The sequence below is a fragment of the Cygnus olor genome, chromosome 4 (assembly GCF_009769625.2).
Source record: "Cygnus olor isolate bCygOlo1 chromosome 4, bCygOlo1.pri.v2, whole genome shotgun sequence".
NCBI classification, from domain to species: Eukaryota; Metazoa; Chordata; class Aves; order Anseriformes; family Anatidae; genus Cygnus; species Cygnus olor.
Genome location: NC_049172.1, coordinates 53,432,359 through 53,459,732, shown reverse-complemented (window position 1 = coordinate 53,459,732; position 27,374 = coordinate 53,432,359). Strand labels below are relative to the sequence as shown.

General features: G+C 40.4%; 1 protein-coding gene across 7 annotated transcripts in view; it reads left to right on the top strand.

Annotated features, from left to right (window-relative positions):
- The first annotated feature begins 27 nt into the window (after positions 1-27).
- The window catches only part of N4BP2 (NEDD4 binding protein 2), a 46,947-nt gene continuing 19,600 nt past the window's right edge, over positions 28-27,374 (top strand). The window contains exons 1-10 of one of the 7 annotated variants that reach the window (XM_040554448.1): positions 31-5,647; positions 12,399-12,513; positions 12,818-12,994; positions 13,678-13,755; positions 18,573-18,890; positions 20,211-21,423; positions 22,269-22,393; positions 23,591-23,679; positions 24,500-24,576; positions 26,610-26,768. In XM_040554448.1, coding sequence (XP_040410382.1) covers positions 18,686-18,890; positions 20,211-21,423; positions 22,269-22,393; positions 23,591-23,679; positions 24,500-24,576; positions 26,610-26,768 — 1,868 coding nt within the window. In that variant the 5' untranslated portion in view covers positions 31-5,647; positions 12,399-12,513; positions 12,818-12,994; positions 13,678-13,755; positions 18,573-18,685. The other 6 variants (XM_040554454.1, XM_040554452.1, XM_040554447.1 and 3 more) reach the window with 6 other exon arrangements.

The window sequence follows — 27,374 nt, the reverse complement described above, 5'->3', positions numbered from 1 at the left end:
TTCCAGTTCAGATAACAGCACTCGGCTTGCAGAGTTTCTGCAGTTTCAACTGGATTGCATATTTATGCCTGTTAACCTGTTCTGTGGCATTGCATGGTGTGGTGAAACAGCTGTTGCATTGTGTTTGAGAAGTGGGCTCTGCCAACTGAGGTATAAAATGGATGTTTTTTGTTTGTTTAATGACATATGTTGTGGACAGTAAAAGTTACAGAAGTGTCAAACATTATTCTTTTTTTCTTTTATCCTGGTATGCTTGGTCTAATTATTGCAGTGATATAAATGAAGCCTGATCTTTTAAATATTACAAATGTACAGTTTTACTCCTTGCCTTGTTCTTAGACCATGTCTTAAATACATTGGTGTCTAAGACCACTAATATTAAATTTGCTATGGGATAAGGTCGATGCAATTTTCCAAAATAAAGTCAGTAATATCCAACAGATAAAAACATGACAGTTTCAATAACAGCCAGCTTATTACTTTTTATCATACTTCAGGGGAGCGTATTAAGCATAACTTGTTTTTCCTTTCCCCAGTTTCAACAGATCAGGATGGATTTTTGATATCTATGAAATTTGACATATCAGATTGATGAAAACAGCGCAGCAGAGAACATCCAATACATGAATCTGATTCACCACAAATCAAAACTGAAACGTGAGTTTATTCCAAATTCAGAAAGTACTTTGTGGCAGGGAGGCTTCTTTCGGCCATACAACCATGATCTCACTCTTTGTCTGCAGAAAAGACACAATTAAGTATAATTCTTTACTTCTTGGATTACAGCATTTGTTTTCATCATCTCTCCCTATCTCCTTTGCAAAAACCCAAGCATCTTTGTACTTCATATGTTCTTGCAATGTTTATCAGGTATAATAAGCAAATTTTATTTATGTTCTGCAATATATCTAGAATCTCTCTTTAAAGTTCAAGCACTTTACTTGAATACTAGCAATATGTTGCTTTAGAATGCCTTTTAAACAAAAAATTGAAAACTCATACAACTACTAACTTTCAGCAGTAAACTCATACAATCCTTTGACAGTTTACAGATGAGTACATGAACCTATCATGAACGAGTGTTGACTTGTTAACTAACTTGTCAATTTATGATTCATTAGTGGTAATGCTGGAATTAGTCTGATCTGCTCACCTAAAATCTTGATCTTATTGAAGCCATCAGAATTTTTGCTGTTGTCTTCAGTGAGGTGGACATTGCCCCACAATCTAATTTTTTGCTGCTTCTAAATACTAATTTTTCCTCACTTAAAATAATGCTGAAATAGGACCCTGTATAAAAGGAATGAATGCATTGTTTTAATATAGGTGCAGAAAAATGTGTTATTTGGTATGAAAAAAATGTATATGTGAATAAATTAACATTACTGCAGTGATTCTAACTGAACAGTTAATTTCTACGGTTAACTAAGGAGTCATTAGCTGTATGGAATAGAAGATCAGGGTACTTCAAGTACAGAAGTAAGACGTGGAGTCCCTTTATGGAGATAAAACACTGTAATTCACTATGCATTTGATATAAATCTGGAGAGGACTGGAGGAGAAGAGACAGCTGTGTGACTTATTCTGCAAACATTTATTTATATAAAGCTTCTTTCTCTTCCCCTTCTCTCTCTCTCTCTTTTAAAATTTTACTTAGAGAATTAAATTTCTACTTGAGAAATCAAATCTTGGCTGAGGGAAGAGTTATTTCTTGTAGGAACGCAAACTCCAAGATCATGGACAAAGTAGTACTAACTGGAGACGCAGACAGTCCAAGAAGCCAAGGCCAAGTTAAACATCTTTAAATCAGCATTAAGTTAAATCTATTGGGGGAAGGAAAAGAAAAAAAGGATAAGCTAACACCTTTTTTTCTCTCGAGTGTAAATGAAACGTAAAGGTGGCAACAGAATATGGAAGGATTCTTAGGAAGACGGCGGTTTGTAGCATGGAGGGACTGAAACAATTTTTACATAAATGCTTACTCTGGGAACTAGATATGAGATTTTTTTCATCTCTCCTTTCTGAAGGGTGGGAATAACACTATAATTTGGGGCTCTGTTCGTACGTATTAATAGCCCAATATATATATATATATATGAATGATGATGAAAACTATGCCATGAGTTTCTGGAAAGATGTTTTATATGTACTGTGGGCACACGTGAATTTTTAATGCACCCTGAGTTCTCAGGTGTTTCCCTACAGTACTTACTATTGTATATTTAATGTTACTGTAAGTAAAAATTAAAATCTTTAATGCTGACAGAATTAAACGTCTTTTTTACCACGTAAGAATGTTATTCAAGACTACAGTCTAGCTGCAAATTGTCCATGCAAACCAAAATCTAATCTAATCTAATCTAATCACTTTTAACTATATACCCTCGAAGGCAATTTGACCATAGATGGAAGGAAGTGACAATTTGCTGAGTAGTCATAGGCTGTATATAACCAGAAACTTTAAAAGGGACTGACATTTTCTTGTTTTTATGGCCCAAATCTGGTAGTAATAATATTTTAATGTGAGTTATAACATAAGCAAGAACATAGTGCAGTATTTTTACTTGGAGAAGGCAGCATCGTAGAAGCTGAAATGGAAAATCTGTTGTTAAAGCATCCAGTGAAGACCAGACTAAACACTTGTGCCAAACAGCACAGATTACATGCTGTATGTTCGAGCCATTCCAAGTAAAAACAAGCCAACTGTAGACATAAGGGGAGACAAAGGAATGGAAAAAACAATAGCGGATAATAAGTGATTACTGTGTTAAGTTTGAAAAACAGTTGTGTGAAAACTCAAAGAAAGACATAAAGATAGTTGAAAGAAGCTCTATTACAGTGATTATAATTATCTAGATACCAAACCACCTCCTGTTTAAACTGTTAACTGTGGTAGTGAGAAATCTGCCAGTACCCAAATTAGTCTGGCATTTTCATGGTGTCAAATACTGTAATATGTACAACTGGCAAAGAACAACATAGTTTCATGCATCAAGTGCCAGCAGCAACACCCCACTAGCAAGGCAGTTTAATGAAGGCTATCAGACTCGAGCATACCAAAACCCCTTCTCTTCCTCTTTTTGGCAACCTTAAAAATATAAAGCACAGTCATTAGACTGGAATTTACATGACCTATTTTTCCAAACGTATGATTAACACTTTACCAGCATCACACCCTTATAGAGAAAAGATTTTGTTTCTGATATTCATCCAGGCGCTGAACAAATGAAGTTAGGAAACTGTTCCTTGTACATGCATGAAATCATCACTTGACACAAGACACACACACACAAACACTGATCACTGGTTTTCCTTCATATTTTGGGACATTTACAATATCGGGGTATTGAATAACTTTTAATTTTCCTTCTGCGAGTCGTGGCAAGTGACTGCTTTTTTGAAACTTAACAGCACATCCTGCGGATGAATATGCATATACGTATTGTATTAGAAATGGAAATGTTTGTCCTTATTTATTTAAATATCGCACACCATATAACTAGGAGATAAGCACTGGAACAGCAAAGTTGACAGGCAAATTAGCAATGCTTAAATCAATCTAATCCCCCAAACATTAAATGTTTTGAATACTTTTCTCAATTTTAAGCATTACTTGTATTGCAAAATATATACGAGACTACGTACAAAATATTAATTTGCTTTTCAGTCGCTATGCTATCAAACAGATGGCACTTGGGGGCTGTGATCCCCACAAGCAATAGAAAAGATACTCCGAGCACCATTGTGCGGATTTCACAAGAAAACCCCAGTGAGCTACCCATACATAATTATTTAATCTTAAAACTCTCTCTTAATTTTGTGCCTGCTTTTTCTTTACGGACAGTAAAGTTACAGCTGTAATGCTGACAAGTCAGTGCTGGTGGCAGGGGGAAACAACCTCTGGCCCCAGAGGAAGCCACCGGGGCAGCACGAGTGACCGAGGGACAAAACTGGCCGTCACTCCCCTTGGGCTTTCTTGAGAGGCGTGCGAGATTAGGGGCTCGTAAGTAGCAATTTAGCGTGAGTAGTCTGCTAAAGACCACTTCTTGTTCCCCTCTTTGAAGGAAAAAGGACAAATGGGACTTGGAGATGCCACCTTCTTCCCTGAATTGGCTGAATCACAATGTAAGTGATCTGTGGGCTGGGAGACGGCTTTACTGCCTCCGGGAAGAAACGGTTCTCGCCTTTCACAAGAGAGGAATCCTTGCTTCTGGACACTGGGAAAATCACAGCGTGAGCCCCCCCAGGTCGCTTCCCCCTGGCTGCATTGTGCCGCGTGGGGAGAAGCTGAATGCAGGTGGTGGTGGGGGGCATCCCGAAACAAAGAGGTGTGGGGAAGGGACAAAGGGGGGCGTGAGGAACACCTGTCTCCAGCTTGGAACCGAGTGAAAGGGCAGGGAGGAGCTGAGCCCCTCCTGTTATCTTGCTCGGACAGGCGGGGAGGCAGGAAGCCTGTGGCCCTGTAATGGAGCGCCCTTCTTAGCAGTCAGTAGCGGGTAAACTTCATCAGCGATTTTCCCATTGTATTTTAATGGCTTTTTGTTGAACCTCAAATTTCTTGGATCATCAAACTTATATAAAATCACAGAAAAGTTTCCCAGTAGAACCTCTTGAATTTCTCTAAAGAGCTTTGTCCCTTTTGTTGATGCATTCAAAATTCCAGCTCGGGTGCTTAGTTCTCTTCACGGCAGTTCCAATTTAAGAGGTGCTCATCATCATCCCAGTCTGTCAGAAGCACGTCTCTCCTTTTTCATCTTTCCATAATCTGCCACCATCTATCTCCACCAAACATTCCTTGCTTGCTGCAGGTAATGAAAACCTCTCATCAGTTTCTCTTCTACTCCTCCCGCAGCTCATACCCTCCTCCACTGCAATCACAGATGCCAGATCCCACCAGATTCCCCCATTTCCTCAAAAACCTTGGCTTCTTGACACCATTTATCCTCCAGGATCAGCCCGCAGAACCCCTCCATCCTGCCAGGCTGCGCTCAAGGCTCTTTTGCTGTGGCCTTAGAAACTGCGTAGTAAAATAGGGCATCAGAAGATAAACATTTGCTTTCTTTTTAATTAGAAATTTGGAGCCTGTCACTACATGGCTCATAGATTTAACCCTCCTCGACCTCTTCAATCTCCGACGGCTTGGTAAACCGGCCTACCTCCCGTCGCCGGTGCCATGCCCTCTGTAGGGAGGGTTTTTGGTAAGTTTTGCCATACCGGCAGGGCACGGGACAACCGTGACAAGGCTGACACGGGAAGCCCTATCAGCAGCTTTATGGCCGCCCGCCTCAACAAGCCGGCAAGCGGCAGCCTGCGGGGAACAAGCCCCGATTTCCCCCGCGTTTCGGGGAGCCACGGCGGATGCCGGCAGGAGGCAGGGCTGTGCCCGGAGCCCGGCTGCAGCCTCCCGCGGCCAGCCCGGCCTCCGAGGCGGCGCTGCGGGGCCCGGCAGGGGAGGTCGGGGGGGAGAGAGAGGGCGGCGCGGAGCCTCCTCCCGGCTGCCCTTCCCCGGCCGGTCGGAGAGCGGCACTGTGGCCCCGCGGCGCACGATCCGCCGGAGCCTCCCCGTCTCCCCCTGCCTCCGCCGCCGCCGCCGAGCAGCCCCGCAGCCCCAGCGGCCGGCAGGAGCGAGGGAGCCGAGCGGCGGGAGGTAACCAAGGGCCGCCGGGGTCCGGCGCGGAGCGGCGGGGCCGGGGAGGAGCCTCGCCCTCCCCCTGCTGCCGATAGGGCGCGGGGCTGCGCTGCCCGCCGCCGCCGGCCGGCCGCCATTTCGGGAGCGGGGAGGCTGCCGGAGGGGGCCCGGCACCGGGCGGCCGCAGCCGGGAGGGAGGGAGGCGGTAGAGGAGGAGGAGGAGGAGGTGGGAGCCGCCCGCTGGCCGGGGCTGGGCGCTGCCGGGGAGGAAGGGGAAGGGGCCGGGTGCCCGGTGAGGAGAGCCTCGGGGAGCGGTAATGGCGGCGGGCAGCTCCGCCTGCGGGCTGGGGCCGCTGCTCTGTGGGCTCCGGTCGCCGAGCGCCGTCGGTCTTCCTCGGGGAGACACCGGCCCCTTCACCCCACAGACTTGGAAAGGGAAGGGCCGCGGCCTCCGTGGCCGCCCCGGCCGCTGGAGGAAGGGTTCCCCCCCCATGCGGTGCAGCGTAGGCCATAAAAACATCCCTGAAATGCAGAGCCCTGCGAGTTAAATCCGCCCAGTGCAAAAGGAAAGCAAAAGGTTTTTAGTGCTCGGAAGGACTGCTTGTGCTGAACGGTCGGAAACTGCCGGACCACGTTTACCATGCGGTTATTTAAGGCACGTCCTATGTAGCGTGGTGTTCCCAGGTGCTTTGGACGTGGTCTACAGTTTGCACCAAGTGCCATAAGGTCACTGGGAATTCAGAGGAGCCCAGCTTAAAATGAGAGAAAAAAGTACTGTTTTTCTGGATGTTACTTTTAAAAGTCCTGTTCTAAACGACTAAGAACCCTTTGACTCTTAAGAGATGCTTACAGTGTTTTGACACAAACTCTTACCAAAGTTGAGCACCCATCTCAAGTCTAATGAAGCTTTCAGTAGGGCCATGCGGTTAAAAGATGAGAATAATTCATGTGGAGCTTAAGCTCAAATCCTCCAAAAGTTTTTTTTTTTTTTTTTGAGATTTCCATCCCTTCGTCCATTTCACCTTTCACTCAAATAAAAGCTGAAGATACTTTGTCATAGGATGTGACTGGGTGAGCCTGAGGTCAGGATGTAAACCTGAAGCAAATTGCAAAAGGGCAGAAAAAAAAATCAAGCGTGGGATACGTTTGTAATAACAGGTTTAGCCCTGATTCATGGGGGTACAGTCACCATTAGTAGGGCAGGGCTGGTGTGGGTCATGGGTTTGCAGCGCTTTCAAGTTGCAGTAGTTCTTGTTGCTGTCGGCAGGACCCACGTGATGAGCCAGCATCAAAGCACATCTGGAAAATCCTTTAATTTCTTCCTTATAGGCTTTTTCCTGTCGTGTGTTCTTATTTATTTATTAAACTATGACATTAGTTTTTTTTTTGTGGCCTTCTCTATACTATTTTTAATTTTTAAAGGACTCTCCCTCTGTTGTTTTAATGTTACAGGTTTTCAGCTGGGGAAGGCGCTGATGTAGGAGGGAAGTGAGATTCTTGGTGTTACAGATGTGAAAGTGCAACAGTACATGACAAAAATGTTAGCCTAGGCATGGTGTGGGGGAACATCCATGGCTTGTTTGTAGCTGTTTCACTTTATGGTGTAGGTGAGTCCTTAGTTGTGATCTTGTCAATTTTACAAAAGACACTCAACTTGTTGTCTTGTCTTTGCGTGTAAATACATTGTAATACGAACTTAGGGGGGTTGTAGTTCTGAGGCCTTCATGGTCTGTCATCTTGGACTCCTCCCTGTGTGCTGATCTGTAGCTAAATGGCTGAAATAATCAGTCTTATTATTTTAAATAAAGTTCACCTGTGTGTGAATTGAGTGCTAGTAAAAGTTGCTGAACTAACTAATTCATGGGTTTTATGTTTTCTTGAGTTTTCTATGCTCAATTATTACTTCTTGGGTTTTAGGAAGTTGCTGCCATCCTCTTTACTACAGAGGCCCTGCTACTATAAAAATGTTGGTAGGGTGTTAATTAGTCTTCAGTGACACTGCTTCTCGCAATTAAGTAAGGCCATACGCTGATATTTTCTCCTAAATCCAGCTGTGCTTGTGGAAGAAGCTAAGTTTGCTAGCTGCTTCTTCTCATGACTTCACTGGGGATTTTGATCTACTGGTGGGTTGATTTATGTAACTGATCCGTGTTCTGTCTCAAAAGTGGTCTGTGTTAGCTCAACCCACTATTTAAAAGTATTTAAATCGAGCTGGCTGATGTTTTTCAGTCATTTAACGTGAACTCGTGTGAACTACTTTCTGAAGGTAAATCGGTAAGTTTAGGTCTCCGCCAAGGAAGTAGTGACAGTCATTTGGAGGCTGTAAGCTTTTTGTTGATGTACCTGGACGAGGATGAGGTCATGTATCTGTGGGTTTACATTAAGCTGAAAATAGTCTTCATCTTTCTAATAGCTGCATAATGGCTGCGTATGTGCTGTGTTCAACTGGCCTGGTGGCTTCAGAAATAGAAGTACATTTGAACATATGAAGAAGATGTAATTGTACTGATGGAGCTGTGTAATGTAGTTTCCAGCTTAGGACCTGATGGGCTGGATTTCTTCTTCCCTAGAAAACGTTTAGGATGCCTTTGTGAATAAGCTGTTCTCATTCCTATCTTGCTTTCCTAATGTTGTTTGGCTTCTTGCTTTCTTTTTTAAGTTGTGATCTTTTTTAAGTTGTGCACCTTGAATCGGTGTGAAGTGTGCCACAGGTCACTGTAGTATGTTTTGTTTGGGAAGTTACTTTGAAGTGGTACTCACATTGCTGTTGTATGTGGGCCACCATCAAATTTCATGAACTGTTCTGTGCTCTTCTCCAACCTCCCTATTCAGCTTCCTATTGTGAACTCTACTTTGTGAGGCTGCTGGTTACTAGATAACACTTGAGTGAAAAATCTGGCTGATGGTCCGGCATACCTTGTGCTCTGAGGCTCCAGCAGTCATGGTCTCGTCAGTGCCCTGTTCTTGCAAATGCTTTCTTCAAACCTGAATGTATCTTTATTTCTGACGTCCAAAGACTTCTTGTGCTTCTGTTTTATCCCGGTGTGCAACAAACCTTCATTTGGAGTTGCAGAACTGGGAACTGTATGTATCCATTACTCAGCTGTGGCACCGGGGGATCAGCAGAGTGCAGCACTGTCTGCCTCATAGACTTGAAGGACTTAAGTGGACCTTCCGGTAGTAAGAGAATATGTTGCAGGAAATTGGTTGGATGGTGCTACCGTTGACGTGTTCTGTGTAGTAGATGCAAGGGAAAGTTGTGGAGCTGAGAAGCCTTTGTATGTGGAAGCATCAGGACCTGGTGACGTGGAAACCCTGTTAGATGCCTGCATACATCTGGAGATCCATGCTCGGGAATCTGAATCGCTGTTAGCCACTTCCTTTTGCTCTCAGCTGCGTTTAGAATTCCAGCAGCAACTAGAAATACTAAGTAAACCTGTCTTCATTTGCATCAATAGCTAAAGCAAGTCAAAATTTGGGGAAGTGGCATTTGCATTTGTTGCCAGTTCTGATTGCTACCAGCACAGAAAACTCTAAATAAGTATTCTTTAAATGTTCTGCTTTCCATTCCTCCATGAGGCCACCCGCATGTGTATGCCAATAATAATAAGCAGCACCTGTGATCTTCAGTGGTGGTACTTGTTTCCAATGCCATCTCATCCTGATGGAACCGGTCCTTACCCTTGCTGCTGCCCTTTCACTGGTTCTCCGAGTACTAAAATAAAAGCTTATTATTTGTCCAGGTCTCGATCACAGAAAAAAAAAAAAGAGATCCATATAAAAAATGGAAACATGAATGATGTTAACCTCATTAGGAAGAGTCTTGCTCAGATTTATTTTCCTTTTTTTTTTTTTTAACAGTCGCAAATACTTTGTGCATTAAACTATGTGTTAGCTTCTTAGTTAGATCTTACTGGAGTTGCAACTTACAAAAGGTTACAAACCATTTCCAGCAGTTCAGAGACACCAAGTCTTGAATTATGAATTCCAGCCAGTGCTGCCTCCATGAAGGCCATTCGCAGAAAGGTATGCAAGTACAGCTGGGGAGGATGTGCAAGGAAGTTCTGTAGCACAGAAGAATTGCAGTTTTACGGAGAGGTGTTACCTTTATTCACTGCCCTTCAACCTGACTGTGGGACAGGCTCTCCGGAAACACGATGTGAAGAAGTTGCAGCTCCATCTGGCAGGAGTTTTCTCTTTCCAAATATTCCTCTCTATCTCCCTATTTTGTAACACGAAGCAGGAATGCAATTTTAAGCAGCAGTACTAACTGCAGGAGCCCTGACATAACCAGTGGTCTGGTCTCACTAGTTCCAGCCCTTTGCATTGCTCTGGGGCCTGGACATTGCTCACGGCAAAGCCGCTGAGCTGCCTGGGGTCTGCACTGGGGGCTACGAGGTTTTTGGAGAGCTCTGCCCCATGGAGGCCTTCCTCCCCCAAACCGAGTTTGGCAGAGGCCCCCTGACCTTCAGCAGGGCTCTGCGCTGTGTGGGAGGCTACCAAAGGACGTAGGAGGGAAGCCACAGGAGGATTTGGTATCTCTCGGCTCTCCTGGGGCTGGAAAGACATTTTGCAGGTACTGTCACTGCTTTCTGAGAAACAACCAACCAAGCAACCCTCTGTACCTAATCAAGGAGGACAGCTCCCTGTTGCTTTTCTAGCCCATCAGGCTGTGTATCTGCACCCTTCGTCATCCCAAGGCTCCCTGGTTTTGCCATATCCCAGGCTTTGACCTTTTGCAGGAGGAAGGTGTTTGGGGTCCTGTGGAGACATTTAACAAGCGTGGGGGAATACAGATGAGCGGTGAGAATACCCGAGGTCTTCTGTGAGCTGTCCTTATCTGGCTTCTAGAAAAGCTGGCAGTGAGAGTGCTCAGCTGCTAGAAATCTGGTTTCACCTGAAGAAATCTCTGGTGACGGGGGAAACACCAGTGAAAGAGGTGTACAAAGACAGTTGTTCTTAACGAGAGTTGTGGTGTGTGAGGATGTGCTTGCTGGTGGCTGGGCCTGTCCCATGTCTCCTTGTCCCGCCGTGCCTAGCTGACCGGCCTCCATGCTCACCTGTCGGTGGGCCTCTGGCAAAAGCAGCTTCCCAGCTTCAAAGGACACAGCGCGGTGTGGTGTTGGACAGATTCTGTCACCTGTCAAGCATGGGCTGAGTGCTGCTGTGCATTAGCTTCCCCTTCTCCTGGTGAGCCACGTGGAGAAGAGCCTGGGAGCCCGTCCTAGCGAGCAGGGCCCCGCTCCTCCTAGACTTGAGGTTACTTCTCCATCACCTGCTTCGCGTGAGCCCGGGCTGTTCCTGCACTCTCCAACTTTGTATTCAATGTGCAAAGCTTTTGTTTCTTACTCAGAGCAAGATGCAGCTTCTGAGAAGAAGAACCTGTCTGTGGTGCAGGCCACATGCAAGGCTCAGAAATCACGGGAGCGGAGAAGATGCCCCAGCAGAGCGGCTCGCATCAGGACGTACGAGACAGTGTCTTGCACTTTGGCTGAATTTTCTGAGAAAAGGAGGACCTTAGTTGAAACTTGAAGTAGATAAAGCCCTCTGAACACGCTGTGAAAATTACGTTGCGTGGGAGAAGGAAGAGAGCAGAAAAGATAGTTTAAGTGTTTTTAAAAGCACTTTGGTCTCTAGCTGGGTATAGATTTTGACGTTAAATAACAAAGCATTTGAGAGTCCTGTTCTGTTACTGGCTGCTGTCAGAAATGAAAGAATGCAGAAGGCTCACAAACCGTCTCCTTTGCTACTCCTAGGCTTATTGAGAAAAATCTGTTGGCAGGCATTTCCTTTTCTTCTTCCCTTTTCTACCTTGTTTTCTGACAGGGGACTGAACTTTGTCTGAAATGAAAAGTTTCGTGTTGTATAGACAGAATTAGAGAGTACAGTGGTTGGATTTGATTTGATTAGCTGCTTTTTTTCTCTTGTGCATGTACTTAAATACTTGTTTTACTCCATTTATGAGACTTAAAAATACAAAAAATGCAAGAGAACAAATCTGGAAGTAACCTTTGCATTTTAATGCATTTATTAGCAGGGCCTGATAGAGAAAGCGAAAATGTGAGTAATGGAAACAACGTAGTGTCGCACTGCCATCAGGTACGTTTTGGCCTTTCTGTTCCCCTTCTAGGCTGAATCTCTCTTCAGAGCTGCAGTGTTCTGTAAAATTGCTGAACAGCTTTTCGGTCTTTCCTGGAGTGGCTTTTGTAGTTTAGCACAAATTTGGTGAAGCCATGTGTCGGAGAGTGGGGTGAATAGTGTTCTCTGTCTCCAACCTGTCCTTTGTTTTGTAAATTTGGATCAAAAAGGTCAAGGTGTTGCTTAGGTGAAGTGTTGTGTATGTTTTGATGACAATTCTTAGTGCTTTGGAGCAGTGGAGTGTGGTTAAATGCAAAATGGGAGGTGAGTTGAGTTTCCCAGTCTCTTGAAAAGACTCCTACAAAGTAATTGAGCTATCCACCTGTTGTATTAGGAGCATGACAGAGTATTTGTTTAAATTTCCCTATGTGGTTTAGCTGTGTATTCTCTTTTATTTTTCTTTTTTTCTTTTTAATTTATTTTTGTTTGGTTGGAAAGCCTGGCTGCTGTTAGGTGCTCTAGGCTAATGTGTACACCAGAATTAAGTCAGGCTTTGAATAAACCTAACATCTTCAGTGTGGACCCAGTGGTTGTGGAGTTTTTAGGTGTTTCGACGAGTACCTAACATTGGTGGAGCGTTGCAAATTAATGGTGTATCTAAAAGCAATGTATTCTGTTTTTGTTGTACTAGGTTTATGTTGCCTAATTCCCCACGTGATGGAACAAAGCTTTTCTTGACCAGCATGGATATATAAACACTTTCAAGATGGTTAAGAACTGTTGTGAAGAACCAAATGGAATGACAAGTAAGGAAACTTACTTTTATTCCAAATTCATTCTGCTGTCATTATGTTATTTCCTTACCTGATCTAAGTCAGCTTTGTTAGGTAAGAAATTTGTAGCTGAAATCAAGTAGGTGTTCCTGTCCTTGGCAAAACTTATACTTGATATTTGAGTTCAACTTGTCATGTTGTGTGCTTTACCAGTAAAATGCTAGGCATACTTAATCTATTAAAAAAAAGCGTTGCTCAGTGTTAAAACTACTTAAAGGTGCATGCTCTGTGAGCAAAATACTAATTTTAATTTGTATTCTGATGATTCCTTTGTCAGGAGGGAGCACCCACTTCTACTGACGTCTAATTTGTACATTTGACAGTATGGTTTCCTGACAGAAGAGTTTATTATATTTTTTTAAAAACTTCAAACCTTTATTAAATATGACACCAGTGGTGGTTTTGGAAAGATGAGAAGGGACCCACTGCGGGTCAACTCGGTGAAGCTGAAAATGTAAGTTTTTATGGCAGTATTATTTTATTTGAATTTAAATAAAGATTTTTTTTTCATTCTTAAGAATGTCAGTACCTGTGTGTGTTTTTTCAGAGCCAGAAGATTCAAATGAACATCGCATGATAAATATTCTGTGCAATTTGAAATTTAAATTTTTGTGGGGAAATAAGCAAACAAAACCAACCTTTGTTTATGTGTATGGAGTTAACTTCCTTAAACTGATCAGAGAAATTTAAAGACATACACAAATGAGCGGCTTTGGTCATATTGGCTGAAAGTTGCCTTGTGTCAAGGCTGGAGGCTTCCTTTGCCCTTAAAAAAGGCAGAGAAGTAATACTGATTGCTTATTTGTCATTTGAACTTGATCTTGGTCAAACCAGAAGCCATGCTGCTGAATGATTTTGGTAAATCTTGAGCAGCAGTTAGAATATTTTTCTGGTGTATCTGCTTCCAAAACAAATTCTCATAATGACTTTGAAAAAATTACATTTACTGCTGATTGTTTCTCAGTGCAGTATCTCTGATTTAAGGAGCTTTGTGAATACCTTGGTATCCACTGTCTAACTCACTTAAAATAGTTCAGTATATTTCTTGCTTCAGTGCCTGTGTTCTGTCTGTTGTTGAATACTACCTTTTTCCTTCACTTCCTATATTTGAGATTATATGTATAATATGACTTGCAGTCAGTCTGATGTTCTGAAGAATTTGGGTACATCTTGAAAATGCAAGCCACAGTGCATGGTTTCTAAGAAGACATCCAGGTATGAAAGAAGTATGAGATATCTCAGGCTTTCTTCAGACCTTTATTCAACAACTGTATATTCATTTTCACATTATACTGAAAATTAGACAATAATGCAAGTCTCAAGCCTTAGACTTGAGAAGTCTATGAGATTTTTATTTCTCATAAATTTTGGTCAGATGCTGCTTGATGCTGTTTTGTAATAGCTTTTGTTTGATTTTGTAAAAAATACTGTTCTTCAACAATACATAGAAATTCCTCTCTGCTTTCTCAGAACTGGTAGCTTTTGCTGTGGAATACAAATGAGCTTTAGCCGAACAAATTTAACATAGCTTCAGTGTAAAAATTACTTGTATCTTTTAGCTTACTTCAGAAAATGCATTTGTATCCTTAGTGATCTAATAACTTCTGTATGACGTCTGTATTAGCAGTTATTTCCTAGCATAAATGAAATCTTACCTTTTTTTAAAAAAAAATGTTTGTTTTTGAAGGGTTTCGGGGACTTGTTTTCCACTTAGATTTTTCTTTGGATGGTTTTAATGGTTGTGAGTTCTTTGGATTGTATCATAAGAGAGAATATTTTGATTCTTTCTAAGGAAAACTTAAAGTTACCGTTTGCTTTACCTATGCTGGAACTTGGATTTCACCCTAAAGTGTCTGCTTATGATGACTCTACCTCTAAAATTTTCAGTATAAGCACTCTTTCTATTTTCTCAGCTGTTCTATAGGTTGTTCACTCACCTTCAATGTAGGAAAGGACTTAAATGATTTAAATGTTGTAATTCCCAGATATCTTTGCTGCTGTTTGGCTGGAATTTACCTTTAGTGCAGGAAACAAATCTTAGTGTCTAGTATAACCACAAGGCTGGGAGGCCTCAAGGCCATGATTAAGTTTTTTTCCATAAAACATTTCATAGTCATTGTCTTTCATGAAGTAACTTCTCTTTCCTCTTTGTATTTTGTATCAGGAAGGCTGCTCTGGTATTAGTTTAACTTAGCTCTTTGTTTATTTAATCTTTTCTAATGCCTACTAGAGTTAAAAATAGTATGTTGAAAACAGGTCTAGCTGTCATCCCCCTTCCTTCCCAATGTGAGGAGTCTGACCCGGATGACTATAATATTCCTGCTAGTTTGGGTTATTTTTTTGTAAGGACAATTGCATTAATGAAAATAAATGGAACATTGTGGAACATGTCTGCAAGGGAATTCCTTTGCAGTAGTTACAGTGATTTCAATCCACTCTGTGCTTTGTGGAAGAATTTTCTTAGCTATTTGCCCAAGACCGTAATACTTAGTTTATCAATTTTAGAATGAGAGGGAAAAAAATTGAGAGGGAAAAAAAAAAACAACTTATTTTTCCTCTTCTGTATAATGGTATTTACTGGAAACAGTGGTCACGTTACTTTTGTTCTCCTAGAGAATTACAAACATGTCCTTAAGGCTAGTTTAAGAAACTGTTGGTTTTCCTTTCCCTGGAAAGGAACATTGCTACTTGGACATTGGTATTGAGACTTGACATTTTGGTCCATCCCCATGTTGTGCAAGGTCAGCCACTTCTCTGCACTTCGTTGTTCCACCTGTAAAACGAAAGGAAAAGGTGCGTTGTGTTAGGGTGATGACATCGGTGCTCACCTGTGTTTGTAGTGACTGGTTTGCCTGTTGGTGGCTGCTGATCTTCGGCTGTGTGTATCTGTGCCTGGAAATGTCTCGTTCATCTACCCAGCTCCTTAGGGGTAGCGGTGCTGAAACAGGCAACATCAGAGGCTCGTAATCTGTGATTAAAAATAAATTCTGGACATCTAGAAAGATGATGACATTAAAGCACCCTGACCTGACAGGTCTACAACATCTCTCTAGGGTTTGAACATCTTGTTTTATAGAGAATGCCGGTGTCTTAATCTCTCTTTTGTTTGTAGGATTGCTTAATTAAGAAGGTAATTCTCATAGAAGCAGATTTTTATACGTTTGTGGTAGCTGGATTACGTTGAGAAGAGATCCTTAATGTCAGGAGATGTGTATTTCTGAAGAACTGTGAGTTGAGGAGGTGCTTGTCGGTTTTTGTTTTGTTTTTCTTTTTTTTTTTTTTTGTAAAGGTGAAGTCGAGACTGCCACAGGAGTATTGTTTTTCATCAGCGCTGTAATGAAACAGCTGTTTGCTTTAATTGGTTGCTTGCAGAAGGAGGTATCCTGAACTGCCGAGTATATTGCAGCCTCTGGCTGATTGTCTAGAAACCTCCTTCAGTGTGTTCAGCACAGCCCTGCTCTTCTAAGTCATTCTGGTATTACAACTGCGTTTACGTCTCGGGGAAAAAAGCCCCCATTCACAGCAAACTACAAATTGATTTATATGTTAGCCAGAACCAACAAATGTAGCTGACCCCCAAGTCTGGCTATTGGGTTATTCAAAATTATTTCCCCTTTTTTAGTTTTTAAAAAGAGAATCTTGAATATCTGAAAAGACAAGTCTGTAGATAAAATCCCATTTCAAGTTCAGGGCATGCTCTTAAAAACAAGTGAATAATTTTCCCTTTCAATTGAGTGTAGTTGCATCATCTCTTTTGTAATGAGTGCAGTGGGCTTTGTGTGTGTGTGGTCATCTATTTTTGTAGACTTTTATTATGCTTGGTAATATCAACAGGAGATATTGTCTGGGAATCTGTCCAGGAATTACATTGAAAATATGGTGGTAAACGAAGGGCATTCTGTCAAAATATCTGATACTGTCCATAATACCTTATTTTAGCCTTTTTTTTTTTTCTCATTTCACCGTAATAATATTTAGGATTTGTAGTAATACCTTGAAAAGGTTTTTGAGATCTCTGGACCATGGCACTAGCAGCTTACTGTAAATGCAAGGATTATGATCATAGCTCATGCAAACAAAATCTCTTCCTATGAAACACAGAGTTCTTTGTAGTGTATCGACAAAGGAGAAAGTATTGTTCGAATGACAGATGAAGGTGAATAAAGTGATGGGAAGTATGTGATTAATTTTCACAAACATTTTTTTTTTCTGATTTAGATTGATGCAGACTGAAGCGTGGGGCTTTGTTAGACCATAAGAGTAAGGCATCCTGATATATAGTGTGATACACAGCCTAACGCAGGATGTGTGTTGAGAGGGCAAGATCCTATAGTGAAGTAAGGGAACCAGTTGTTAGAAGTCCTAGCTAAAGAGCATGCTTTTCAGCGGGCCTGATCATTATAAGGGACTTGAAATGAAACATTAACAACACTTGGAGTGCTCTGCTTAAAGTCTCTTGGTGTGCAGTAATGTCGAGGCGCATGAATAGCTTTCTCCCTTGCAGGGACTTTTCTTTGTCACCGAACCAGTTTTAGCGGGGAGCGTTTTTTTTAGCACTGACACCTTGTGTGAAGTTAGGTCTCAGCCTGTTTTACTGGCTGGAGGATGAATCAAATAGAAAAACAAGTTTGAAAACCGTGACTCTTTTTAAATCATTTTGTTTGATTTTTTGTGTGTGTGTGACAGTAAAGAACAGTGTAAAGATGGCTAATCAGAGAGAGAGAAATCAAAAGAGTATAATGAAAAAAAAAATCTGCAATTGTCCCAGCTCAGTCTGGCTAGCTAGCATCTTCCAGTGTCATCTCTCCATTATTTTTGGAATGCTGCCTCTGCCTTTTTGTGTGTATTGTCATGCCTTTCACACTTCCTCTTCATTGTTTCAGACATCCATCTAATTTTTCAGCTGAACTCCATAAACATACAGTAGAGACTCCTGGGATCCTGAAGTTGTTTTTCTTACACTCTCAAGCCATAAGAATTTATATAACAGTTTATACTTCTCTGGTAGAGAAGCTATCGCTAGATAGTGATTCTTTAGTGATCTAGTGATTTACTTCAGATTCTCAGCCTTACCAAGGTTTTCCACTCTACTGAATAACCCTTTAAACATTATAAATGAGTCTGTTATGAGCTTTGCTAGAACACAACAAAGCTTTAATGTTATTGGACATAAAGGAAGAGCTGAGATCACACTATACTCTGTGCTTGGATTTCTGTTAAGAGTTGCTTTCCTCTTCTACACAGGATTAGTGCAGTAATTGCTGTTATCATCAATGCCATCATGTTTTAACTAGAAGTATTCAAAGGTTTCATGGAAGAAGTGGGGGAGGACCAGAGCCTCTTCTCACTTTATGGCTCATAAAGCTACAAAATGTTTTTAAAAGTTAAAAGCAACGACACCAACAAAAAAGCAACGCAAAATTGCTGAGGTTGGAAGGCAGCTCTGGACATCATCTGGTTCAACCCACCTGCTCTGGCTGCGTCACCTAGAGCCGGTTGCTCAGTCCAGGCAGGTTTTGAAGATCTCCAGAGATGGCAACTCTGCAGCCTGTCTGGGCAATGTTTTCTGGTGTCTGAATACTGAAGAACCTCAACTGTTTACTCTTAAATATCCAAAGTGGAAAGAGATAGTCATGTTCTGAAGGACTTCTGGAAGATTTGGAAGTGCATGCTATGTTTTCCAATAGTTTTGTAAGAGAAGCAAAGGCTCTGAATTTTTAACAGAATGTAAACTCTCCGTGATGTTAACTGGTCATCAGCAGATGTTAGCAGAGGAGTCCTTTTTAACTATCTGCCTTGCATTGCTTCCCTTACTTTTCTGGATTTTTTGTTTAAACTCAACTTTATTTGTTCTTTCTTCCAGACAAGGATTGGATAGTTAGCTAGTTGGGAAGTAAGGCTGCCTAAGAAGAAAGGCATCCTTCTGGAAAAAGCATTTCTGGACGCTTGTGTATTTCTTGATCTTCTAGCTATCTTAACAGGGGACACGGAAATGCGACCGTATTAAAAGTTGTTGATTCTCTTCTTTCCAGGTCTGCTCTTCTTGTGTACATCCTGGTTACGAGAGGTTTCTTGTGACTTCTAAGCTTGTTACTGTTGACCTCATGTGAACAAAACAAAAAGCAAGCTGATTTTGGAAAACAAAATGCCACGGAGAAGGAAAACTGGTGGAAGTCCCTCTCGGAAGAATGGAACTGCTGTTGCTGTGTTTCAAGGGGACCCAAGCCTCTCAGTGTCACAAGCAGCATACAGTGTCAATAAGGAAGAGCTCTTCAACAGCATGTCAGAAATGTTTTCTGACTTGGATCCTAGTGTGGTTTATATGGTTCTGTCTGAATGTGATTTTAAAGGTAAATAAAATACAGTTGGCGTTACAGTTTTGTTCCATGTGCAGACAGTTCTTAACTAGGGCAACACCAAAAAAGTTGGTGTGGGTGTTGCAAGTATATTTGTGAGTCTAGTTTTTAACGAGTAGGTGAGTCATAATATTTTGAAATTTTATAGCTCTTTGCATGCACGATTCTCCACGTTTGACAGTGTTTCTCTGAGACTGGTAATTTGCAGTAGCAGTATGCTTTAAAAAATGGAGGTACAGTTGAAGCAGCAACATCTGAGTTGTTCGGGCAGGGAATAACTATTGCTTGGAGCATATTAGTCAAGCTGTGTTCATGTGGTCAGATGTGATTAGCTGAGATTTTTCTAAGAATATTTGCAAAGAAGGTAGAGGTTGGCATTCTTCATATGTGTGAAATTTAGCCATTAAAATGGCTGCTTTTATTGCTGTTTTTGTTACCTGAATTGTACAGAATTTGTAACTTTATAGGTCACTTATATTTATTGCTATGATCATTTTTCTTTTGAAAAGAAGAATTGGTGTAGTTATTCATGCTTTCATGTAATAAGATTTACACACTTAGGTTCAGTTTAAAAATTGAAAAAATAGAATTTTTTTTTTCAGGGATAATAGTAAGTTGCTCTCATATAGTAGGGAAGATGGAAGGACAAGGAAGATTTTATATAACATGTACCTCTGTGCAGAGAGAGTTGGACTTGAACAGACGTGTTGCTACATTGTACTTCAGAAAAATAGAAGCTTAGTTTTAATTTTATGCTATTCGTGCCAGGTTTTCATTTTTGTTAACGTTAATCGCAGGTAACCTATGCTCCATTTAGTGGCTTTCCAAAGATTCAATGTGGATGCTGGATTTTTCAGGCTATTAGTTGTGACATTTTCACTTGGGCCTAGCCATAATGAAAACAATTTTTGTACTTGTATCTCTTTAGTTCTCAATAGTGTCTTTCAGTTCATTCCACACTATTTCACTTGTACCATGTAGGTTAGAAATAAGTATCCATTTAAACATCCAGCTCTGACTTACTTGCTTTTTTTTCCAGTTAAACACAGTCATTTTAAGGCGCTGTTTCCTTAGTCATTTTAATGCTTATTATGTTATTATTTTGCAATATGTCTATTTTCAGTTCTGTCTTTTACCTCTAAAGAGATACAGGTCAAGAGGGTTGCAAAAGGTATGGTAGTAGATGAATTGGTGAACTTTCTGTTGATCGTCTCTTTAGTTATCACAAATACTTCTTGAAGTAAAAAACTACATTCACATCAGCTTGTGTTGTTCCAGTTGATCACACTTTATTTTCTTTACCTTATTCAACAGTAGAAAATGCTATGGATTATCTGCTAGAGCTGTCTACTCACGCCGAAGGAGCAGTATCTTCAAAAATCTCAGGTTTTGATTCAGTAGTATCATCGCTAGCTCTTGTTAATCAGCAAAGATCTGTTGCAAATCAAAGAATGGGGGAAAGTACTGCAGAACACAGTAATTCTGGAGAAGAAAAAGAAAAGGTCTTATCACCTGATGTGCAGCTGACTGAAGAACTGGATTCCTTAATAGAAAATGCCTTTCAGAGATACAGCTTGAGTGATGAATGGCCTAATTCTGCAAATGACCAAATTGTATGTGAACATGATGGCTTTAATGAATTTCCTCAGTGGGAAGAATCTGGTCCAGGTTGCAATGTCCTAAATTTTCCACAGCAAATAGGGACAAATGATGAGGTTTTAGAAAACTTCTGCTGTTCTCAGCCACCAGCGAGCCAACTGAGCATCCAGACAAGCTTCCCAGCTGCATCAGACACTTTTGCACAAGTATTGGAAGATTCTGATTTGTCAGAAATGCACATTCACCATGAGGTAGCTTCAGAAGCCTGTAAACAATCAAGTGGAGAAATGTCATGTGGAAATCCTGATCAGGCACAAGATACTGTTTCAGATCATAAAAGTGAAACTGCTGCTTCTGGTGAGTCCTCCCAAGGACCTCTGGAACTTGGAGTAGCTGTCAATGAAAATCCTAATTCAAAGTGCTTGGAACAGGACAAAGAGGTAATGACTGCCTGTAACAGCCACCAGAGCACTTCTCTTCCAAAGGCATCTCTTGAAAGATCCAGTTTCAAAACACCAAAACTTGTAGATTTTCAGCAATCTCAGCAGGGTTATGACTCAAACTTTTCTATGCCGTCATGTCAAAGTCATCAACACTGGAACCTCATGGCTCCTGCGTTTTACCCTTCCAGTGGAAACCACAGCTTTGTAACTCCTGTGGCTGCCAGTCCAGGGCAGTGGAGACCTATTTCAGACTATAGGAATTTGGAAGAAGGACTTTTTTTTTCTTCTCCAGCGGTTTCAAATGCCTGGGATAGCAATCCTTCTCTGAAGGTATGGGGAAATCAAGATAGAAACTCAAAATTGAACCTCTCGCAAGCACAGCAACCACCTGTTTGTCACATGATGAGAAAAAAGATGCACCTTATAGGTCAAGTACTTGTTCTTCTCAGAGGTGTTCCAGGATCAGGAAAATCATATTTGGCAAGGTAGAACATCTATATTGTGAGCTTATAAAAGAAGTTGCTTAATTGTCTACAGGATTTAGTGCAGGCAAAGACAATTTTCTGACGTTTGTAAATAGTTACGATTAAACCTTAATTGTCCTGCTGTATGTACAGCATTGTGAGTAATAATAATTGGAGAGAGCTGAGTTACTTCCAGCTGCTTGATCTCAGGTGAAAATAAAAATAGGAGGGGTAAGTTTTAATGTCACTCACTGGCCTGAGGTCCGGAATAGAGTTACGCCAGCAGAGTAAATCTTCACAGTAATATTTAGCTCTACTGTGTTTGTCTAATCCCTACTAATTTCATGTGTTTCCTTCCAGTAACATAGTTGGAAATACAGTAGGTAGAAACTGCCCTTCCACTGTCGGAATTCTTTTGAGAAAATTTGTGCAAGTAGTATGTGTTGAGTGTCTCAGGGTGACCCCTTGATTTTTTTTCTAACTCTCCAAAAGCCTAGATTACACATAGACTCCTTTGGCTGGCATCTGACATATTTGGTGCAATTAAAACTGCATGTCTATCTGGCAATGTGAACATATGTCGCTAGATATAGATAGAAAAATACCTTTCTGATTTCTTGAAATGAGACTTGTAGGGAAACTATCAGCTGGTTTCCCTAGATATACCCAACATTTGCAAAAGGAGGGAAATTATTACAATTCATCTTTGCTTGGAGGATGATTCATCCCTTACCTGAATTTGCTGCTTATGTTCCAAATAATTAGCCACGCTGCTTTTGGACAAGAGACTGAAGATGTGTATGTTAGTAAATAGCAGGGCTGGGGAGGAGAAGGGGAAAAACTACTTACTTCTTGATCTTTCACAGGACTTTGCTGGAGGATAATCCAGGTGGAGTCATTCTTAGTACTGATGATTACTTTTGTAAACATGGACAATACGATTATGATCCCGATTGCTTAGGGGAAGCACATGACTGGAACAGGAAACGAGGTGAGAAATAAATAAGGGACTAGTTTGCTTGTTTACAGTTCAGTGCTTGTGTACTGTTGAAGAAGCTGCCTGTCTTGTAATGCTTGTGTCACAGGATCAGCATTTTTCCCATCTTGTAATTACTTTTTGATGTGTGTAGAAAAAGAGTATGAGCACAAACTCAGAAATCACCTGTTCATTGTGTGTTTTGCAATTGAGAGCACCAGTTTTGTCAAAAGATTGTTTTGTCCTCAGATTTCATCGTGGTATGTATTTTGGGTTGTATCCCATTTCTGGAGTGGTGACTGGTGCTATCTCCTGGGAATATTTTTTCTGAGATTAAGCTGAGTGGTTATTTATCCATATACAATAAATAATGAGAATGTTGATACAAATAAAACACCTACACAGATATTTTCCTGCTCGTGGTTATTTTTTTCTCTTGAGCATTAAAATGTTGGCAAATTTAAAATATTTGTAAGAACAAGACAGAAACAATATCTTTTCCATAATCAGTGTATTTTTTGATAGAGGCTCCCACTAAGCTCTCCGTAGAAACAGCTCTTAAAGCTTTTATTTGCTAAATTTGAATCATGATCACTTTTCTACTATCAAATTTCTAATCTGTAGAAAAATGGGTTAATAAGAAACACGTGATTCAGCAATAACTTTGATTGTTCGGACTCATTGTAACATAGCTACAGAAACATGGTGCTGTATCGCAAAGCTAGTGATTCTAAACATTTTATTATTATGTATTTAAAATTACAATAATTCTTTTGATTTTTCATATTTTATACAGTTTACAGAGTGGACTATTCTTAAGACTGTTATAAAGCCAAGAATTTTGTATGCAACAAAGAAGTCCACTTTAAGGTGATCATGTAGTTTTTTTTTTTAGTTTGATTTATTGATTGATTAGTCATCTTGCCATATTTTACATCTGCATTTTCATTCCTTGATTATCATGCGTTTATTAATTCAAAAGAATAATGTCGTATCTCAGTAGCTTTACATATGGGGGGGAATTTCTAAAATAAGAGGGCCTTGGAACAGAGAGATCAAGTTGTGGCAAGAGTTCTTTACTCAGTGGTTAATCACTGTGGATTATCTATTAAAAAAAATTATTACGGATTTAGAGAAGTATAAGCGTTACATGTCCACTCTATTAATCACAAAATTAACTATATCACATTCATTTGTACATGTGTCTTTCAGCCAAAGAAGCATTTGAAATGAGAATCTCTCCTATAATAATAGACAACACAAACATACAAGCATGGGAGATGAAGCCTTATGTTACATTGGTTAGTATTATAATTTCATCAATATGAAAAGGGATTACTGACCCTTATGTCAACATGTTTTGAAATGAGATTGTCTTTCTCAGTCTAGCTCTCGTACCGCAGGGAAGTCTGGAGTCAAAAGTGTTATACAGAATGATACTATCCAGTGTTGTATTCTGTGTATGCCTGTGTGTTGAACTGGCCTGGTTTCCAGGTGACAAATCCGAGTGTTTTGTACTTAGAAGCAAAAATATATTTTTGTGTGGAAAACTGGATTCTTTCTCTTCTATATTATGAGGAGAAATACAAGCTACTTTTTAAGAATGTATGGTCTACTTGCATCGTTAGTGCAGATTATAAGGGCCATTTACTTGCTGCCTGCTCAAGTTTCTAGGATGTCAGGAAGGCTGTCCACTCTAGCTGTGTTAGTAGAGCCGAATTGCCTGTTTGGAACTAGCTTGCGTCTGGCCAGCTCTGAATGTCTGAATGTAAGCATCGAGATTTTCTGTATAAGAGGCTGTGTAGACACATGCATACCACATCTGGAAAGAGGAGATGCTCTGTGCTCTTGAGTCTGCTCTGAGTCAGAGGAGGTAGAACATTAAAGGGATTATATCAAATAGAGACTTTTTTTTTACTGGGATAATGGCACAAACTTAATTTTAAAATCTCCATTTATATAATTAGAATTGAAACAGTGGAAGAAAATATGTTATTCCAGATATTTAATTGGTTCTGAAAAATATAAAAAAACAGCTTTAAAGAAGCAGCCTATGCGTGTTGTACATTTTTTGTAGATGGATGATGTGTTTTTGTTCTGTTTTATATCTGTTTTATTCAGGCTCAGCAGTTCAAATACAAAGTCATGTTCCGCGAACCAGACACTTGGTGGAAGTTTAAACCAAAAGAACTTGAAAAGTAAGAATGTAAAGGAAGATTTCACATTTGATTGAATGCTTCTCATAGTCTGTAAACTATGACTTTAAATTTTTTTTTTGCAATAATAAGTAGACTTTAATAAGTTTTTGTACAATAGTAACCTCTAGATTTTGTGTGTTATATATATTTATATATATATATATAATTCTGTCACCTTGTTTTAATTAATACAAAAGATACTAGCAGCAATGCTATGTAACATTTCCATGATTGCAGTTCTTTTGCATCAAAGAGCAGCGATTGCTCCTTTGGGTTCCTGAAGTTGCAAAAATGATGTTAGATTGGGACTGGTTTTGCACCTGGATGGTCTGTTGTCTTACTTGGAATGTTTTTGCTGCCACGTAGTTTAAGACTGTCAGCACCTTGTGGCCTCAGAGGGACAAACCCCTGTGTATCAGCCCTTGTGTTGTATACCTGTTCTTTAGGAGGGACCTCTACACGGTCCTGTTACTTAGAGTTTGTCTTGCCTATTTAGCTCTATATCAGTGGATAAGAAGGTATCTTAAAAATATATTGGCTGGATGCCAAGTTCAAAAGGTATGATCAGTTGTTTAAAGTCCAAGAAGTGGCTGATGTCCTTCTAGGATAAATACTAGGGCCACTGCTATTTAATGTCCTTTTTATGACTTGGATGGTGGGACAGACTGTGCCTACTGGAGCTTTGCAGGTGATACTGAATTGAGCAAGAAAAGTGTCTTCAGCCTTAAGAAGAAACGTTTAGGAGGGATTGTACTGCTGCCTTCAGCTACCTGTTGGGAGCTTACAGAGAAGACTAAAAAGATCTCTTCTGAGAATGGTGCAGGGATAGGATAAAACATAAACAAGTTGGATCTTGTGAAACTTTGATTACATAAAGTTTTAAAAAAAAAAAAAAAAGGTGGTCAGACACTGAAGGAGGTTGCCCAGAGTTTGTGGACATTCAGTCATTAGGTTCATTGAAAACTTGACAGCGTGGCCTAGCTGTACCTTCTGAGCAGGAGGTTGTGCTGCATGTTCTCCAGAGGTCCCTTTCACTTTAAATTATTTTGTGATTTCATAATATGTGGTGCCATCTGAATTTGCATGCTTAGCTTAAGGTTGGCCACTTTTCAAGGGAGGTAAGGTAGATTATTTTCTTTCCTAAAATAGAACTTAAATGTGAGAAAGCCCAGCAGAAACCAATGACCACCAGCGTCTCATTGACTGTGGCACTACCTTGACTTTTTAAGGAGCAGGAGCTTCTTGATACCAAGCCTAGATAAGGCTCTGAAGTCTCTTAAAGAACCCAGAGGAGCTCGGATGGTTCAGTAACCAAACACCCATAGGTTGTTGGACAACTTTCAACATAAATACCAGTTCCTGGCCCATGCAGACTTCATTTTCAGAAAGCAGGAGCAAATGGGAGTCATTTTGGAATAAACTGTGGTTAGGTAGGAGGAAGGAAAGTCCTACTTTCTTTTACTAAAGATCAGTTGGTATTTTCTCCTGTACCTTCAATTCCTGTTCTGCCATCCTTGGCAGGTTTCACTTGTTCTAGGTATAATTGCTGCGTTGGTTGTTTAACAGAGCCACTGGAAATTCTAGACACCCAAAAAGTGTCTAGAATAATATGCAAGTAAGCTTTCCTCAAGACTCAAGGAGTTGTTACCTTATTAAAGCCAGAGAAGACTGAATTCTGAAATCTTCCTTACCCACCTTGACTTCCTCCATCACTGTCTGGATCTGATGTGGTGTGTTTCTGATGCTTATTTGAAGGCAACACATTATTGGTGCAGTTTTAGATTTTAGCGCTAAACAAAACATCTTGCAGAGCAGGGCAACCAGATGGGGTGAAGTCAAATGGAGCAGTAATTTGTCTGAGACTCACTGTTTTGAATACGTTGGTGCACTGATATCGAATGAATTTCTACTTCAGCTTTTGCTATGTCCCTATGAGTTCTCTGGTTTGTCTTGCTGTAACCATCAATTATGTTCTTCTCTTAGTCTATCGTAATATGCAAATCTGAATATAAATATATTTTTTTAATTCATAGGCGGAATATTCATGGTGTATCTAAAGAAAAGATCAAGAGAATGTTGGAGCGGTATGAACGTTGCCTTAGTATTAGATCAATCTTGGATTCTTCAGTCCCAGACAAATCAGAAGTTGTTGCCTGGAGTGAAGATCCTCCTTGTCAGGAGGAAAGTAGTAGGTTAGATTATTTTACTAGCCTTGTAGTTTCGGGAAAAAAAAAAAAGGCTAAAGAATCAAACTTTATGGTAGTGGAACCTGGGTAGTGCTGTTGAACACTGAACACATTTCAAAAATTAGTTAAATAATAACAAAGAAATACACTGCAAAGTTTTCTTAATTTTTAGGAATTATAAGACTTCTAGAAATGAGCAGTCAAGGGATATAGCTTACCTTAAAAATGTGCTGTTGTATGTAAAACACTTAAAGTCTATAAAATGCTTTTCAGAAAAATGTAGTCTCAAATACGAGCAAATTACTATTTCTGAGTTTGTGTGCTGGTATAAGACGACATTCGTGTAATAGTAATGAGTTACCTACTTGCTCTCGAATATGCATGATGTAGAATAGACTAGATTTCTGTTGGGTGCACACACCCAACATAGGTAATTTTGTAGTGGTTAATCTGAATAAAGCTCTATATACATCAATAAAATCTGATTTCCTGTGCATTGTTATGTAGGTTGTTTTTTCCATGCTTACTATATTTGAAATTAAGTAGGGACTGATAATGAATGGAATGTAGTTGATTGTGAAAAAGTGTGATGTGAAATGGCAGGTCCCTTCC